Consider the following 18,183-nt stretch of genomic DNA (forward strand, 5'->3'; position numbering starts at 1 on the left):
CTTGTTGGACACTTAACTCGATTGACTGCAAACATAAAATCTCTATTTACAATGAGAGACATGAAGTAACATGAATGTTGAGCTTTAAATTAGTGTATTATCTGTCATCGGATGACTTTAACGCACACCACCTGTTATGTGTCATATCATTCCGAAACAAGATGTCAATGTCATTCAAATTAAATAAAACATTACTGATAATGGGAGCCCATTGAGTGGTCGGTGTTTTCTGAATTGTGTTTGAATCAGTAACGATGAAAAAATGGTGGAATTGGATTCTTGTATTAGCATTAGTGGGTTTATTATTCATTGTTATTCCTCTTACTTATCCAAAGAGCAAAACTAAGGATGAACTTCGACCAATGTTCGACAGTTATATACAAAAGTTCAACAAAACATACAAATATAATTTAACCGAATATGAAACAAGACTTGAACATTTTTGTGTAAGTACCTACAAATCCAATAAATCTTATAATAAATAGGGGAAAAAAGTAAAAATCATTACGACTTCAAACTTAACTAAGAAATATCATTAGGGGTCAATAACATTAAATTATAACAAAGTTAAAGAAATCTTAAAATAAATGTTTATCTTATAACATATAACTAATTTTTTTTAGCATTCCGTTAAAGAAATAGAAACGTTAAATTCAGCATCCAAAGGTCCTGAACACCTGAGAGCTAAGTATGGCCTTACAAAGTTATCCGATTTGTCCAAAGCCGAGTTTCAAGAAATACATCTATCTGATGAGAAACCACACCATAACAGAAATACTAGGAGGAATAGGCACAGAGGGAGGTCTGATAAAAATTATATGAATGACAGAGATGCATATACTGTGTCACTTCAAGATGATAATGAAATACACAATGGAAATAAGAATATTCTTATAAGAAAACGACGGGCTGCTATTCCACTGCGTGTCGACTGGTGAGTTAACTAATTACTTTTTAATTAAGGAATTATTTTTTTTTTAAAACACATTTTTTAAAGAAAATAAAATGTAATCTGTGGCCCTTTAATGCCCAGGGCCTCCAGGCACCCAGTTGTAGCCATGTTTGCATACCTTGTGGGACAATGTCTGATTTAAACCAGTGGTAATATAATTAAGAGAACTGATCTAATTCTACAAGATATGGATCAGCTATATACCACATAGGTAGAACATAATCATGTGTATATAGTATAATAAATATAATATAATATAAGTATTACATTTTGAATAAATTAGTTTAATTATTAAACTTTTTGTAATATGTTACATATTACAAAAACAAGTTAGGTCACATCATTAAGTTAATTGACTTTGCTAAACAATTAGAGTTTTAAACCTATTAGTTATTCAAGATAATCATCTAATAGAATTGCAGTCATAATTATTATTAAAGATAATTGAGCTAGAAAAGAACAATATTTGAAAAGGAAACTCAAAATACCACAGACCTAAGAATCTGTGGAGTCAGTCTGTGTGATAAATAGAGAGTAAATTGTCTTACAATAATTATGTTAAAAGTGATACTTCTAATAACTTACTTATATTTCTCATAATAATACTTGTGGTGTAACATAATGATCAGTACGATAAAGATGGGTGCATTAAGTGTTATGTTTTGCTAAATAGTGTTCAATAATTTATTTTAAAATCGCCCCTTATTGAGGAAGAAAATTGGAGAATATTGACTCCCCCATTTTAAAAGGAACTTTATTTTTATTTAAATATAACTTCATTTAAACATCTCACTCCTGGCTTAAAACCTTTTTTTTAAGGTTGTTGGAAGGTTCTATCATGCTTTTATTTTGTATGTATGTATTCTACCATATTACGCGTTCCCCCACATGAAGCGAAGGTATGTGGGACTCGACCGCGCCATGTGTGGAGAGTCCCAAAAATTTAAGGATCGAAAAATTTAAACTTTCAAAACTTAAAACAGGTGTCCATAGTAGCATGTAAAAATAAATACTTATTTATTTCTTATACGTCATTAGTAAGGCTATTCATAGGCCCAGATCAGTAAAGATTTTGCACTCAGTTAAAAAAGATAAGGCCCGAAGAATGGATTTTCAGAAACTCTACTTAAACTCTAATAATTGGTAAAATACAGGTGATATCTCCATAATGATCTTACAGAAGCATGGAAAATAACCATGAATATGTTTACATATAACATGGAACTGCCTCAAAAGTGTATTTGGTTATGATATTTTGTATGATAAATAATTTTTTCAATGTTAAGTACACACTTAACAGTATTTGTCCATATTGCCGATGCACTTTTGACATTTAAACGGCCTGATGCCTCTGCTAAAGAAATCGTGACGGGAATCGATGTACTCTGTAAAGGTGCTTTCCGCCACCTCATCTTTGAAAATTTTCACTGTAAATTATTATTCAAATAACGAATAATTTAAAGCAATCTGGTGATTGTGTTGGGTGACGATGCCTTTTTTATGGTGACGATGCCGATATCTGTAGGCGAACGAAACCCAATGGTGCTGTAAGAAATATTAATCATTCCTTACATCACCAATGAGCCACCAACCTTGGGAACTAAGATGTTATATCCCTTGTGCCAGTACACTGGTTCACTCACCCTTCAAACCGAAACATAACAATACAGAGTACTGTTGTTTTGCGGTAGGATGTCTGAGGAGTAGGTGGTACCTACTCAGACGGGCTTGCACAAAGTCCTACCACCAAGTGAACATTCTGACCTAGCCTCAATAAACAGTAAAGAACAATGCCGACATCGGACCTCCATAAACTTACACGCGGTTTCTCTAACACTACATTGACGCTATTGTAAACTTTTAGTAACGTCTTTATCGACAGTTTTAGTAATTAAAGTAATATAAAAGACGCGAAAAATATACTGAAAAAATATTACGAAGCCATTAAATGTGAAAGAGCTTCCTATGTAAATAGACCGCGCAACATTGTAATTAGCTATTTAGTTTAGAAAGAGTCGGAGAGATATCTCTAAGGTCATATCTCGACGAGGAAAACAAAACAGTTTTTTACGAACAAACACACAAAACAATCTTTATTATTTAAGTTCTATAAATATAAAAATCATGCAGTTCTAATAAAATAATGTCACAAAAATTATTTAATCATTGTTCAAAGATTATTGTGTTAGTTTTTTTTTAACCTGAATATATAATATAACTTTTTACAACGATTGACTTTATAAAGTTATTTATGAATATAAGATAAACTTTGAATGTCACGTAGGCAAAACAATAACATTATTGTGTATTTATATGATCATTTTATGTGTCTTGTGCCTGTTTTCGATGACGTTTGATCTAAAAACACTAGTGTCTGTTGGCATATACTGTCAAATTGCCCATTGTGTTTCATTAAAAAAAATGAATGCTAGGTTAAAAGTTATAAAGACATAAGCCTTGATGCCTAAAAAACTTAAAAAAGTTTTAATTGCTCATCTGCATCAACAATAGGCTTGTTTCCACTAATAATAAATCGGATGGCTTTGGGTTTCTAATGATTAACCATGATAATTAGTAAATAAAAAAACAACTTTTCTACAAAAATAATAAAAGATTAATAATATTTTTGTAAAATAAAATCGACAAAATGAGGCATTTAATCACGTGACATTAAACACCAATCAGAGTCGCGTGACGTCACACCTCGCGAAACAAGCGCGGAACGCTACGTTGTTGCTATCAATTATCATTATGGCAGATAAACTGGGGGTACTACTTGGTTCTGGATCTTTCAAACACTCTGCGATTATTGACAAACTTTGTTTTTTCAACATATATCTTCTTGGCATTCGAACTTCGTTGGTATACAACCTGGTTTCATGCGCACTTATGTCTTTACCCATAATATGATACTCTGTATAATTAGTCATATAACTTGGCAACTAAAAAAATAAGAAGAGTTTGAATTATTACATTTTATAAAACGAAAATAATATTTTAACTCAAACAAATCATAAAATCCTATTCTAGTCCTAACATTTTATAGGTTATGTGTGTTATATTATATTTGCTAAATTCATTTCTTTTACTATACATTTATAAATAGATATATCAAGTTGTATTTAATACTTACATCGAAATGATCTTCACAGAAATAAATTGTGGAATTAGTTAACAAAGTAAGAGCATCTTGCCTCCATGCCATTTAACCACTTTATTCGTATTTATTTATTGTTTGGTACGTATATGAATAATTTGTCTAGCGTTTTTATCGTTGTACTTTCACATTGGGGCACCATACAGTATTTATAATACGAGGAATTCATTATTTATTAAAAAACACAATTGACTGTCATACACAAACACGACTGTTTCGCGAGGTGTGACGTCATTCAAGACGCCATGACAATCTTGGCCTTTTTCGCGGTCAATTTCAAGTTCATTTCTAAAAACTCAAAATACTAACATAAAAAACCTATTTTTCTTAAAATAGTATATTTTTGGGGTGAAATAGATGCTAAGCTATAGTTTTAAACGAATTTCCAAATTTTGTCAACTAGCCTATTGTTATCAAATCTATAAATATTTGTTTATTATATATAAGCGAAATACCACAGCCTAACTCATCCCAAGATCTCTGCAATTATAGGTCCGATTGATTGATATTAGCGTAGTTACTCCTTTAACGACGTAAACACTCGCTAAGAAGAATTTTTGGAATGGAATAATTTTGTATGAATATTACTGGTACGTAGCCGGACGGACAACAAGTCTAACATAATGTCAGTTATGACAAAATGTATGTTCAGAAAGTTATCTTTTGTTCTAAACAGATATAGTTGCTATACAAGTTTGATAAAAATACACCTAAAGGTCAAGTAGTGCGAATATTGACGGACAGGTCCACCGCTAGCCGTCTCAATCCCACGCGTGAAACTGATCTCAACAATTATTATAAGGTGACGTGTATTATGTAATCAGACGGACGTACTATCTCGGACAATTCCTGATTTCTTTAGCATTAAAGCCTTATTTTACCAGATAAAACCAAATTTAATAAAATAAAATTTATTTCGAGAATATTCGACAAAAATCTCCAATCCAATCTCCAAAAATAAATCGGTAACCGTCTTTTTTATTTCTAAATTTACGCGGCAAAAAATTTCTAAAGCCATACGAATTACGTTCTGAAATCGGATACAATAGCAAAATATGAGCTAATTATATAATTAAAATATTTGTAAATGTAACTGCTTCATAAGTATTTCTAACACAATCGTTTTACAAAAATCTTTGGTCTAGAGGACCGAATTATTATACATACAAATATATATATGTATATTATTTGTGTTGTGTTGCGTCCAGTAGCTTCTAGATTTTTCTTTGAGTATATTTGATTTCTTTATAAATCATTCTATTAATTTATCATTATAATTTAATTCAATTAATAAAAGTGAATTCATATCAGCTAAAATTAAAATATATAGGTAATCGTTTTATAATTATTTTACATAAAAATCGAGTTGGAAATAAATCAGCCATGCTATTATCATATAAATAATCACATCTATTTCGACGGTGATTTTGAAATTTGTATAATAATAATTGTAATAATATTAAAATAAATGACCGCTGTTGTCGCTTATTACCGCCTTAAATATTTAATAAGGCACTATAATTTTTCTTTTATAAAAAATATAATTAAAAAGTTGTCCTCTGTCCTATTCTACCACGAGGTCACCGACTTTTATACGTGATAATTCGTCCCGTTCTTCGGCCGAGTAACAATTAATATACAAATTATCAAATTATGTATTATGCGTTATACATAACCTTGATAAAAGCCCTTATGTCTAATTGATATTCTTTAATGTATTATTTAAAACAAGAAAAGTTTTTAGTGTATTTTTTTTTAATAAAGAGTTTTATTAAAACACAGCCGCTACTATACTAAATAATGTTAGTAAATTACAGCATATAAATAATTATCTTTTTTGTCCTTTACTGTTTTTATAAATGGAAGCGCTGTAGCGCTTAGTAGGATCTTCTTATACTGGACCTAATCAAGTATCAATATCGATTTAAACTTTTATTTGTATGAAATGTTATTAGTATACAAATCATTATAATGTTTACTAGCTTGCTTCAAAACCATAAATGCCATTCTAATATTGAATATTGCGATTAATGTAGGTACGATTCTATCAACTATAATATTTCATTTAAATATTTAGTTTTAATTCTTAGTTCGCGAGATACGTCGCATGAGTATTGGACCTTAATATATATTTATAAATAGAAAAATACTGGTTCTGTTTGTATGGCGAGAATATTCAAGACGCGGGCAACGTCCTCGTGTCGAGTCCAATGCATTTTTATAAATAAAAATTCATCCTTCGGATTTTTTGTAATATTTGGATTAGTGAATTATGATAATCTTATACAAATTTATGTAGTCCGATTTGAGGTATGAATGAATTTACTTCATTTAGTATTCTTTTTTTAAATATTTGTTTTACTACATATCCGTTCTGGAATCGCACGGAAAATGAATGTTTTAAAACAAGATTTTTTTAATAAATACAATACGGCAACTATTGAGTCCACTGACATGAGTACCTATTATAATATAAATTATCAAGTAACTAAACAAAACAAAAATATATAAATTCTAAAATGGTACGAAGAAAAATAGGAAAAGTAAGGTTACTAATATTAATATAAAATATAATAATATTTAGCCGTTTACCCGACAGGATATTCCATCGTAAAATATGTACTAACATTGGTCTTTTACTTATAAACAGAAGTATTAGCAAAACTTTCATCCCCAATTATACTCTTTTGGGTAATTTAATTTCAATTAGATCCGTTTTAATCCGAATCCGAAATAAACGATCCATTTTTTTTTTTAGAATAAATTCTTTAAACCTATATTTCTATTTTTTTTAAATGATCTACTTCCAAACTTTTGTATGAAAGTTTGGTCATAAGTTTCACCCTCTCAGGTGATGAATGAAATTTATCCATTTGTCTTAGTAACGTATAAAATATTCAGTTAGACAGTGGAATTGTTAGACAAGATCGTAGCAGCTGGAATATCGACTTTATGCTTCATGAAAGTCGGCTCACAAGCAGTTTTGAATCGATAACTTTAAGATTTTATTAAATGTTAAGCAATCACACTTTTGGAAAGTGGATTATAGCAAGGAGAACCGGCCCGAAATTCACTACTTACTCTTAAATCAAAAAAAAAAAAAAAAACATAACACAGCCGAATTTATACTGCCTAAAAATCAAACACTCCACGTGTTTTTATCATATAAAAATATAACATTTCAGTACTTTTTGATTCTCTGTTTGTTAACCGATTTCTTTTTCGTTGTTATGTTATCGGTAAAAATGGAAATAAAAGTAAAAAAGAAACGTTCGAAATTCAAAAATTTATTTGATATGAGTTCCTCAAATATTTAATAATGATTATGGTCATATCGAACAATGATTGAACGCTAATTTTTTTATTTTTTTTATTTTAAAAAGCAAAGAAAACAATTTATATTTAGGGAACGTAGACCACTGGTCATAAAGATATTTAGTAAATCCTTATCATCAGTATACAAGACATCTTGGCATCGGCGTATACGTGATCACATATAAAATATATACACTGTTATCTGAACAAGGATTTAATTTTTCGAAATATTCGATCTGTCGAAACAGGTTTCGTTTTGAAATATGTATGTCTGCTTTGTATCCTTTTTCGAATAGCCAAATTTGAATTGGATATTTTATAATTATAACTGGCTACCCGATCCGGCTTTGCATGACTAGAATAACAGTCTACAGAAATATATTATACAGTACACATATTTTTTGTTTTATTATAATTATCAAATGTTATATATCTTATAAACTATAGCGATGAAACTTTCTAATTTATAAATGAATATGTTTATTTTTGCTTATTTAATGGATTTATCTACTTATTTATTTAGATTCGTGAAGCTGCATATTAAGTATGTCGTCACTTCTAAACAACTTTACTGATTGAGGTCACGTTCGGATATTATATGTATTTTGTTTTGTTGAGCTATTTTAAATTTTAATAATTTTATGGTTTAGGGCTAAGTAGCGATGTGGTGCTAGTAACTTTATAACCTATAAATATTTTTTGATGTTTGATTTTTTTTTATCGTAATGTTGTATGTTTTGATTATCCATAAACAGCAAACAACTAATGTATAATTGAATCTTACAAATAAACGCCGTATGGTTACACTGCTTATCTTCCTCTTTCAAATGTTAAATCGCATGATAGAAAGAGATGAAAATATAAATTTGTATTTTTGTAACATACCGATGGAATTAATGGATACAGAAATGGATCCTGCCTGTTTAAGATTGTTATTAATCACCGAATTAAGATTATTAACTACATCGACATCGTTTTACCAATTACAATGAAAATCGATACATATGTTTTTTTACCATTACCCAGCCATTTTTTCCTCAGTAACCTTAATTGCTGAGTTAAAGGTTTTGGCTTGAATGTTAAGGGTCAATCTTCAGTCGCTTGACCATGTCTCTTCAGGTGTGTGTATCTGTTTGTTGTCTATCCTACATCACGAATCTCTTTATATGGTTTATTCAGTGTTCACTTGTATGCAACGCATGTGCTAAATCGAATCTACTTCTATAACGTTCGAACGGTCACTATTAAGATTTGTATGTTATACAATTTTACTTGGTAGGGTTTTGTGCAAGCCCGTCTAGGCACCGCCCACTTATCATATATTACTGCCAATAAGAAGTATTTAGTATCGATGTGTTCAGATCTAGAAGTAACTCTAGGCACAAGACATAACATTTCAGTTGCTAAGGTTGATGGCGCGTTGGCGATGTAAGGAGTGGTTACTTTTACGTTGTCAATGACTGAGCATTGGTGACCAATTACCATCAGGTGGCATATCTACCCGTCCGCCTACCACCACCATGAAATATACAAATACAGGACAAAGTTAGCCGGGTTTTGTTACTTGAATATAAAATAAATTTGTCACCAATTAACTGTGATCCAAGATTTGCTCAAATATTTGTAGATATAGATATATTGATAGGCCAACGTGTATGATACTACCTACGTTTATATAAAACAGTGTACTAGTTTTTGTTAGCCAAGTATTTTCCTACGGAATGCCTGAATATATTTTGAATGTGTAATTAATTATATTCTTTATGACAAACCAGTTTTTGGTTGATTTTCGGATCTGCATAACGTGATTTTCAACTTTTGAAAAATATATGAAATAGGATAAGTACAGACAGTCTTGTCTTCCACTTTGTAGGATTATTTAACGTGAAGCCGATTTTTATCAAAGTACGGTTATTGTATAGAGTATCACTTTAAAAAAGTTACGGTCTTTTTATACGAACAAATCGACAATTCTTTTAAAAAACATATAATAAATATTTTTTTAAATCTTTACTGCCAATGTTTGTTTTCGTGATATTAAAGTCTGGGTACCATCCGCTCATAATATACCTCTCGAAACAGGTGGTGGCACATTGGTGATATGAGGAATTATTTATATTTCTTAAATGCATGCACTGCACATAGACTTTGGTACCAATGTTTATGGGTAACGCTGACCACTTAACATCGGGCCATGCGCCATGGCAATGTGCCAGTATTTTCCAGTCCGCCTACATATATAACATAAAAAATCATTTCGTTCTTTTGTTGGTTGGGTTAAATGAACAAATCTGATGAACTATTGGTCTAATTTGGAAACTTAATTTTGCGTTCGATGGCGTGCCAATAAAAGGTTCGACCCATGTTTAAGTATATGTAATTATAAATATATAAATGTCCTTACGTTATATTTAGAATAAAAATGATAGTAGAGTTTAAATGGTCGAAGATGCGTCATTGTTGCAAGATTATAGCGAATTAGTTGCAACGTAGGTTTTAGTATGTAATTACATATGGACTTACGATTACGTATACGCGATGTATCGTATCGCTATTATATATGAATTAAATAAAGATGTTCACATATTATGGAAAATACGATTTTGATAAATCATTGTTGTTTCTGTATGCATTGCGTTAAATAAATAATATGAATAAGATTCTTACTTACCTTACTATTCGATAGTTGAGTTATATGGTACACACACGACAGTACAAAAGAAAAAGAATTATTAAATAATAAACACTCATAAGGTTATTAGTAATCTTTCGTTTGTCCTGTACTGATTTATCAACGCACGAAAAGCTGAAAGTACTTATTCTAGAAAGCTGAAATTTGGAGCATTGGTTTATTTTAGCAGATTTTTTTATAACGTAAGTATTCGCTAAGGAAATTTCAACATAATGGGAGAAATAGGATGTAACTATATATATGAATTTTAGATTTAACGCGTACGAAGTCGGGACGGAGTTTTTTAAACGTAGTGATAGTAATAAACTAGTAATACAATGATCATTTTTGATTTTAGATTATCTTTTCATACGATTAAATTATTTGACCAATCCTTGAATTACCCGGCGATTAAAATATGGAATGATTCTCCTTTTAATTAAAAAAAGAATCTATGTCTATTTCTGTATTCAAACGAGCGGTCAAACTGTATTTTCGAACGGCATCATTAATGTCAAACGACGTTCGTATTTTTTAAATAAAGCGGTTTCATGATAATGTGTTGATCGTGTGTCGTATATATTAATGTATATTAATTTGTGGATTTTGACATATTTATTTTCTACTAGTGGATCTCCTGCGAAACTTTGCGTTTATTCAAAATATATTTTTGGGAATTTCGAAACCTTAAAAATATGACAGGTTTTGTTTTGATTTTATTTCATAGTAAACTGCAAGTCACTCATCTAAATTTGGCGCCAAAATTGTAAAACCTTTTTTGAATGAAATTTAGAAAATTATGTCAAATAGACATTAAGCTAGAATTCAGTTTGACGATGACAATTTACTTTAATTTTGTTTACGTTTTTCATTTTGAGACCATAACGGATTTTTTATGTGCAGCTATCGTCCCATAATCACTGTGACAAAAATCGGCTTACGCTATTAATATAAAAGATGTTATATTAAGGTATTGTTATTTAGTTATTGGTACACATACAAATAAACTGACCCGTATCTTAATGTACTAAACCAAGGGTTGGTTGAAAGAAATCACTATTAAGCGATAAAGCGTAGTCTACCAATTTTTTTTGGTTGTGTACCGGCGTGCAATAAAGAATTATGTAATTGGTTTTTGTTTATGTTGCCAACAATAAAATAAAAAGGTCCTATTGTTGATATCGTTTGCTAAAAGATCTTAGTTATTTAAATAACCATGAATACATTTCTATGGTTGATTATAAATGCTTTTTGTTTTATTTCTCGTTGGTTTTTATTATATTTTGTTATTGTTAACAAAGGCATAATATTTACAAAGATATTTGAAACGACCAATATTTATTTTGCAGGAGAGAAAAGGGCGTAATAGGTCCAGTTAGGGACCAAGGGCTATGCGGCGCATGCTGGGCGTTCAGTACCGTTGGTACCATGGAGGCTATGGCTGCAATAAATACGGGAAAACTGAGCTCTCTCAGTGTACAGGTGAGATGTTAAAAAAAAGTCGAATTGAAGTAAACGCTCACGCTGAATGTATACTCAATCATACACATTCACACATACGCACACTATGCATGTAATTATTTGATTCGACGAAAATAAAAACGATATGGTAAGAAAGTCACTTGTGAGATGACGTACGACAGAGAAGTATGGAAGAAGAAGACATACTGAGACGACCCCAAGTAAAATTGGGATAAGGGTAGGAAGATGATGATGATGACGAAAATGTATTGATTCCATTAATTATTATATATTTTATGTAATAGGTCTTGATGCCTGAAATTAATAATTTGAAGCGGTCAATAATTTATATTTGTACTTTCGTAAAATATAGATGTAATTCGCTACAAGAATATACATATTTAAAATGAATGATAAAAAAAAGTAAAAGTTTCATTGCATGTGGCAACACTTTTCAATTAACGAATGTTTTTGAAATTGGAAAAATATGTCAATGTTAAAACAAAATTGGAAACTAAATTAAATGATATTTTGCTTAGTGTAGTGATGTCAACTATATTTTATTTTAAGTCGTCATTAAAATTCAATATAAATACGAATAATGACTATGTAACCTATCTAGTTCATTGACTAGAATCCAGTTTACATTACATTTTATTTAGCCTCTTAATAAAAGTAAAGAAAAACGAATCACTCAAAATATACTCCATTCGCCATCGAAAACAAAATTTGAACCTGTTCAAGGCTTCAGACGTCTGTATTTCTAGAACAGGTTTTTTTGTTGTATATATGGGCTTGCAAAATTCTTGTTTTAAATTTACTGGTTGGTTACTGGCTAAATTTCAATGCACCGGTTCTTACATTGTTTTTTAACTTTATTTTAATATTATGACTGTATTTTAGTGTTTTGTCTACACTAAGTTAATTGTAATTCACATATATAATTAAGTAGGTATTTAAATAAAATAAAACAATAGCGCGTGTCGATTTTTCCTAAAAAAAACTGTATAAAACTGTGTTCATGAGTATTCAAATAATGTTTCCGGTAAAATTGTAAATCGTATTAAATTTTAAAAACCTAAGTCATTTGACGTTTTGTATGAAATGTTTAAAACGTTGCGTTTAAGAACTCTAACTTTGATAATTTTTATGTCTAGATAGACTGATAAAAAAAGTAAATCAGTTAGCAGCTAAGTACACGCACACTAGTAAAGTAGTATGACGTTGGGCGAGTATCGCTAAGTTAATAAAGTTGGCTAAACTAGCCAGTTATTTTACTAGTTTTAGTTATTTTGTAGTGCGACAATCGATACAGATTTAGAAATAATAATCTAATTTTTAAAACATACCGACTGAAGTATGATAAGTAAGAATTATTAAATGTTATACTGAATTGTAGATCTTGATATTGTCTACTGATATGTCTGTGACGGTACTACCTATCTTCTATAAATAAGTCATCGTAATTTTATGTAAAAATTTAAACGATAGGTCAATGATCAGTAATCTTACTGTTTATTTTTCCCATCGTACTAATAATCATATAAAAGAATATTTATATTTAAAACGGGATATTTTCCATGTTTCTTGGTGGAGCTCGATATTTCGACATCATCTACGAATGTCTAGTTCACGAGACTGAATCCCGTTTTAATCATGTTAATTCAAAATCTTATGAAGTTATAATATTTATGAAAATTAAAGACTACAATTGAAGATTATAAATATTTGCAAAGGCCTATAGCGCGTGTGAGCCGAGATGGCCCAGTGGCTAGAACGCGTGCATCTTAACCGATGATTTCGGGTTCAAGCCCAGGCAGGCACCACTGAAATTTCATGTGCTTAATTTGTGTTTATAATTCATCTCGTGCTCGGCGGTGAAGGAAAACATCGTGAGGAAACCTGCATGTGTCTAATTTCAACGAAAATCTGCCACATGTGTATTCCGCCAACCCGCATTGGAGCAGCGTGGTGGAATATGCTCCAAACCTTCTCCTCAAAGGGAGAGGAGGCCTTTATCCCAGCAGTGGGACATTTACGGTCTGCTAATGCTAATGCTAATGCTATAGCGCGTGTAGCAAACGAGATCACAGATTAAAATATTATGTAATTAAATTTAACTTAAATAATATAATTAGAAGTGTGTTTTTTTTATATAATTTACATGACTAACTAAGAATGGAAACAATAAAACATGCATAATCAATACCATTATGTTGTAAAGGTTGTAAGTGCATGTAAAGGTTTATGCGGAAAGCATGTAAATTGTAAAGTAGTTGGCCCTACGCCTGAACTCTTTGCGGTCGTGTCGGATTTGCGTCCCATTGGATTACGAGCGTGTTGGAATTGAGATCGTACTTGTTTTTGTCTATATATCTTGCTCAATTGACTATATATTCCAATCGAAGTAGGAATTCGATAAACAAACTTTAGATTGACGTATTTTATGCGATTTGTTAATAACTCCAAGAGTTTATGATTGATATATCTTTACTGATAATGCAATAATATTACACATAATTACTTATATCCACTTTATTTTTACTTCCAAAATTCCGATAACAGTTTCGTCGACGTTCAAAATTATTTTTTTTTTTGCAAATCCATAGTGAATATCATAGATTAATCAAGCTCTCGACCAATGGTATTGCGGTAATTTGCTGTCAAATGTTGTTTATTTGGCTTTTCTTCTCTTATGGTTGGAGAGTATAGGTTACCATAACAAGGCCCGCTGGGACCAAAGTCAGTAAGGGGTCGAGGTGCTATTATTATCTAAACATATTTTATATGTATCTATTTCATACACACTTATTATATATTTATATTGTCACTCATTTTCAGAGTATGATGTTTATGTAATATATTATGATTGTTTGCAGGAAGTCATCGATTGCGCCGGTCTCGGCAACAGCGGATGTTTGGGCGGCGACATCTGCCTCTTGCTTGACTGGCTGATGTTAACTGATACCGCAATCCAACCAGACAATGAATATCCTTTGAAGTTGACCAACGGCGTCTGTCACAAGAAAGCCAACGCGACCGGCGTTCGTGTCAAGTCATTCACTTGTGACGAGTGAGTACATTATATTATAATTTAACAGCTTTATACGTTCCTGTTGAGTCCCCATGGGTCGTAACGACCAATACCTACCCGATCCAGCATTTATACCCACAACTTCGAGATTAGAGAATAAACAAAAAAGTGTTTTTTTTTGGGCTAGGAAAGTTCGAATAGTCGGCTTTTCTTTGTCATCATAATATGCATATAGGATGCATATAAACCTTCCTCTTGATTCACTCCGCCCATTTATGAAAACCGCATTAAAATCCGTTGCCTATTTTAAAAGACCTAAGCGCACAGACGGTGGAAAGCGACTGTTAGGTACCTTGTACAAGTTATGCATACGACAATTAAGAGTACTTAAAGGCCCATTGCTTCTATTAAAAAGTTTAATTTTTTAATTGTTGATATATATAAATAATAATTCATTATGCATCTTATAAAATTCAGTCTACGTTGATTGTTTAAAAACAAATGTATATAATAAAATAAGTATCGCTACATACTTTCGGTTGAAGTATGTTTGTTGTTTGGTTACCTTTGTTACACGATTGGTCCAAATTAGTAACTATCTTGCGGCAGTAATTTTACACTTTGTAAAAGGATATATTAAATATATTCATCAAAGTTATCAGTTACTTTTGAAAATTATAGTTTAGGATGTTTTTGTTTGAGATTATATTTATATATATTGAATAAATATTAGTTTTTTTTTCTTGTGTGTAAGAATATCGCACTCGAACTGCTAATATTCATTCTTGACCGTTCTTCTATAAACTACTCTCCGAACTGATGATAACTTTCCATTTAATTCAACACTGTTTGACGTTTCATAAGTGCTTTTATGAGCCTACTTGAATAATATTTTGGTTTTATTTTTTTGATAATATAACCAATAGTTTACTCAATGTATATACATATGTCATTGTCTTTAACTAACAAATTTTTATTTTAAATGTTGAAAAAGAGTAACTACTGGGTTTCTTGTCGGTATTTCTTCGGTAGAATCTGCATTTCGAATCGGTTGTAGCTTCACTTAATATAGTTTTGTTAAATAACTATTGAGAAGTGCTTGTGAAAGCCTACTTAAATAAGGTATAGTTTGATTTTCAATATACTCGTATACAAGAATTATTAAAAAATAATGAACGCTGATCACGGTCAGTGTCTTCCGCGGATTATTCTAAGATCTGATTGATTCGCTCAGACACATGAATGAAATGAACGAATGAGTTAATGAAAATGAATGTTGTTATTCTTTACAGCTTGATCGGGGAAGAGGAGACGATTCTGCAACTAATAGCGACCCACGGCCCGGTGTCTGTCGCCGTTAACGCCCTCACCTGGCAGAATTATCTCGGCGGAGTTATTCAATTCCACTGCAGGTAGATAACACTATTATCAATGTCTTTTTATTTTTATTATTTTTGTTAGGAGTTACTAAGTAGCGTTTTACTATTTACATACAAAAAAGCTTGTACAAATTCTTCTATTCATATAAATAAAAATTAATATTAGTATGTTTGTCCGCTGAGCGTTAATAGCTTAAAACATCAACCGATTTTGATGAAACTTTTGTAAATTCAGCGTACGCCCGGAAGGGTTCCTAGTCATAAAAACTCGAGATAGGTTAACTGCCTGTCTCGTTTTCAATAAATATTAAAATAATATCTGTTATTTGTATTTTCAGTGGCAGCCCCTTGGATCTCAATCATGCCGTGGAGCTGGTGGGCTACGATATAAGTGCCGATGTTCCATATTACATCGCGAAAAATTCTTGGGGTAAAATGTTCGGTACCGATGGTTACATCCTATTGGCAATTGGTAGTAATATCTGCGGTCTCGCCAATGAAGTTGCCAGTATCGATATTAAACCGTAACTTCTGATTGGTGTTTGTAATAGTGTTGCCATTAGTAACGTGTCTTTATATTTGATTATCAAATGATATTTTTATACTTAAAAGATATGTGGGACCAATTTACCTCGAAAGTGGATTTTGTTTGAAGTCTTAGTATGTAATGAAAACATTCGAATAGTTTTGAAGTTCTGTAGTCAGATTTAAGTCGGATCATATCACAGTGCATGCTAGATCTATTGGATAATGGATATAATACATAAAATAATTAAGCTTAATAAGATCTGTTCACAAAATATTTTTTTGGGAAGATTTGATAATTATTGAAAGACCCAAATTACGATTTAAGATAATAATGTCTGATAATTTATTGACGCTCGAATTTATATATCTTGTGGGTTTTTCATCAACGATTCTCAGATTAAGACAATTCTTTGTCCAAAGACAAAAGTTGTCACAGGCTCAAAAGCATTGTCGTTGGATTAATCTAAAATATTTGCCGTCCTTTGATATACAATATGTTGTTATTAATATTTTAATGTACTATCGATTCTTAATGATAAGTTTTCTAGGATATAACGTAAACAAAAAGACTCATTAATAACGTTGTTATAATTAATTAAGTAAACAGCTCATGTTAGTTTAAGCTACATTACTTTCGAACAAATCTTGCCATTATATAGTTTTATTTTTGTTAAACGTTTATTTTACGCATATGTAATTCGAAAACCTTTTTATACTCTTATATACAACTTAATCATATAATTAGAATTTATAATGACAGTTGGATGGATTGTACAAGTTGAATGTCAAGTAATGAAAAAAGTTAACTTAAGCTGAGGATACACATACGAGAGAATCTGACATGCCACGAATTGAAATTTAATATATGTATAAACGTGATAGTAACTAGTATGCCAGTAGTGTGTTGGCTAATGGCTATGTGTATTCCCGGCTTAATGTTGGGTAATTTATTTTAAGACTGTTTTGATTCTAATTGTATTATTTTGTTTACATTTCATTTTATTGTTATGTTTAATCTATGATTTATATAATAGATTGATTTAAACAAAAGTGTATTTCGTTATAACTTTTATTTTTTTATTATTTACGAACTTTTTTGTAATCAATGAAAAGTGCTGGAATATGTGAACGTGCCTTGTTTACACTATTTCTTTATTAATAAGTCAATGAAAAATTTTTTGTAAGAATATTACTTTTTTACTCGAATAAAATTTTTTAATTAACATTTTTTTTTAATTTATTTCTACTATTTTTCTATTTCCCTTGGCTTATTGGCTGACAAAAAAAAATCGAAAGTCGCCCAAAGCTTATATTATATTATTTATATTTGTTTAAAAAAAAGTAAAGCAAATAGTGCCTATTTAAATACAGTTAAAAGCATATAAGTTATAAATCCATATGACGATAAATTAAAATTAAATACCTATTTAATTTTTATCTTACTTATATATTAATATGTTTGTTATAATTTTTATATTTGTATTTTATATACAAATTTTATCAAACCAACATTATGGTATATAAATATTTATTGTGGTTAGTTATGATAAGATAACGAATCACTCAATTGGCGGGTAATTTACCCACACTTAAAATAAGTACGTTTACATGGTAATAAGAATAACAGTGAAATCTTTTAATAATAATAATCTTGAAGCATTAGAGTTGCAAGCGATTATACCTTTA

General features: G+C 30.6%; 1 protein-coding gene across 1 annotated transcript; it reads left to right on the top strand.

Annotated features, from left to right (window-relative positions):
• Positions 1-172: 172 nt before the first annotated feature.
• LOC125072453 (cathepsin O-like) lies at positions 173-17,720 on the top strand. Its single transcript, XM_047683087.1, has 6 exons — positions 173-446; positions 624-934; positions 11,445-11,577; positions 14,436-14,629; positions 15,883-16,002; positions 16,308-17,720. The coding sequence occupies exons 1-6, from the start codon at positions 255-257 to the stop codon at positions 16,495-16,497; spliced, it is 1,140 nt and encodes a 379-aa protein (XP_047539043.1). The 5' UTR covers positions 173-254; the 3' UTR covers positions 16,498-17,720.
• Positions 17,721-18,183: the final 463 nt, after the last annotated feature.

This window comes from Vanessa atalanta, chromosome 21, assembly GCF_905147765.1.
Source record: "Vanessa atalanta chromosome 21, ilVanAtal1.2, whole genome shotgun sequence".
Taxonomy (NCBI): Eukaryota; Metazoa; Arthropoda; class Insecta; order Lepidoptera; family Nymphalidae; genus Vanessa; species Vanessa atalanta.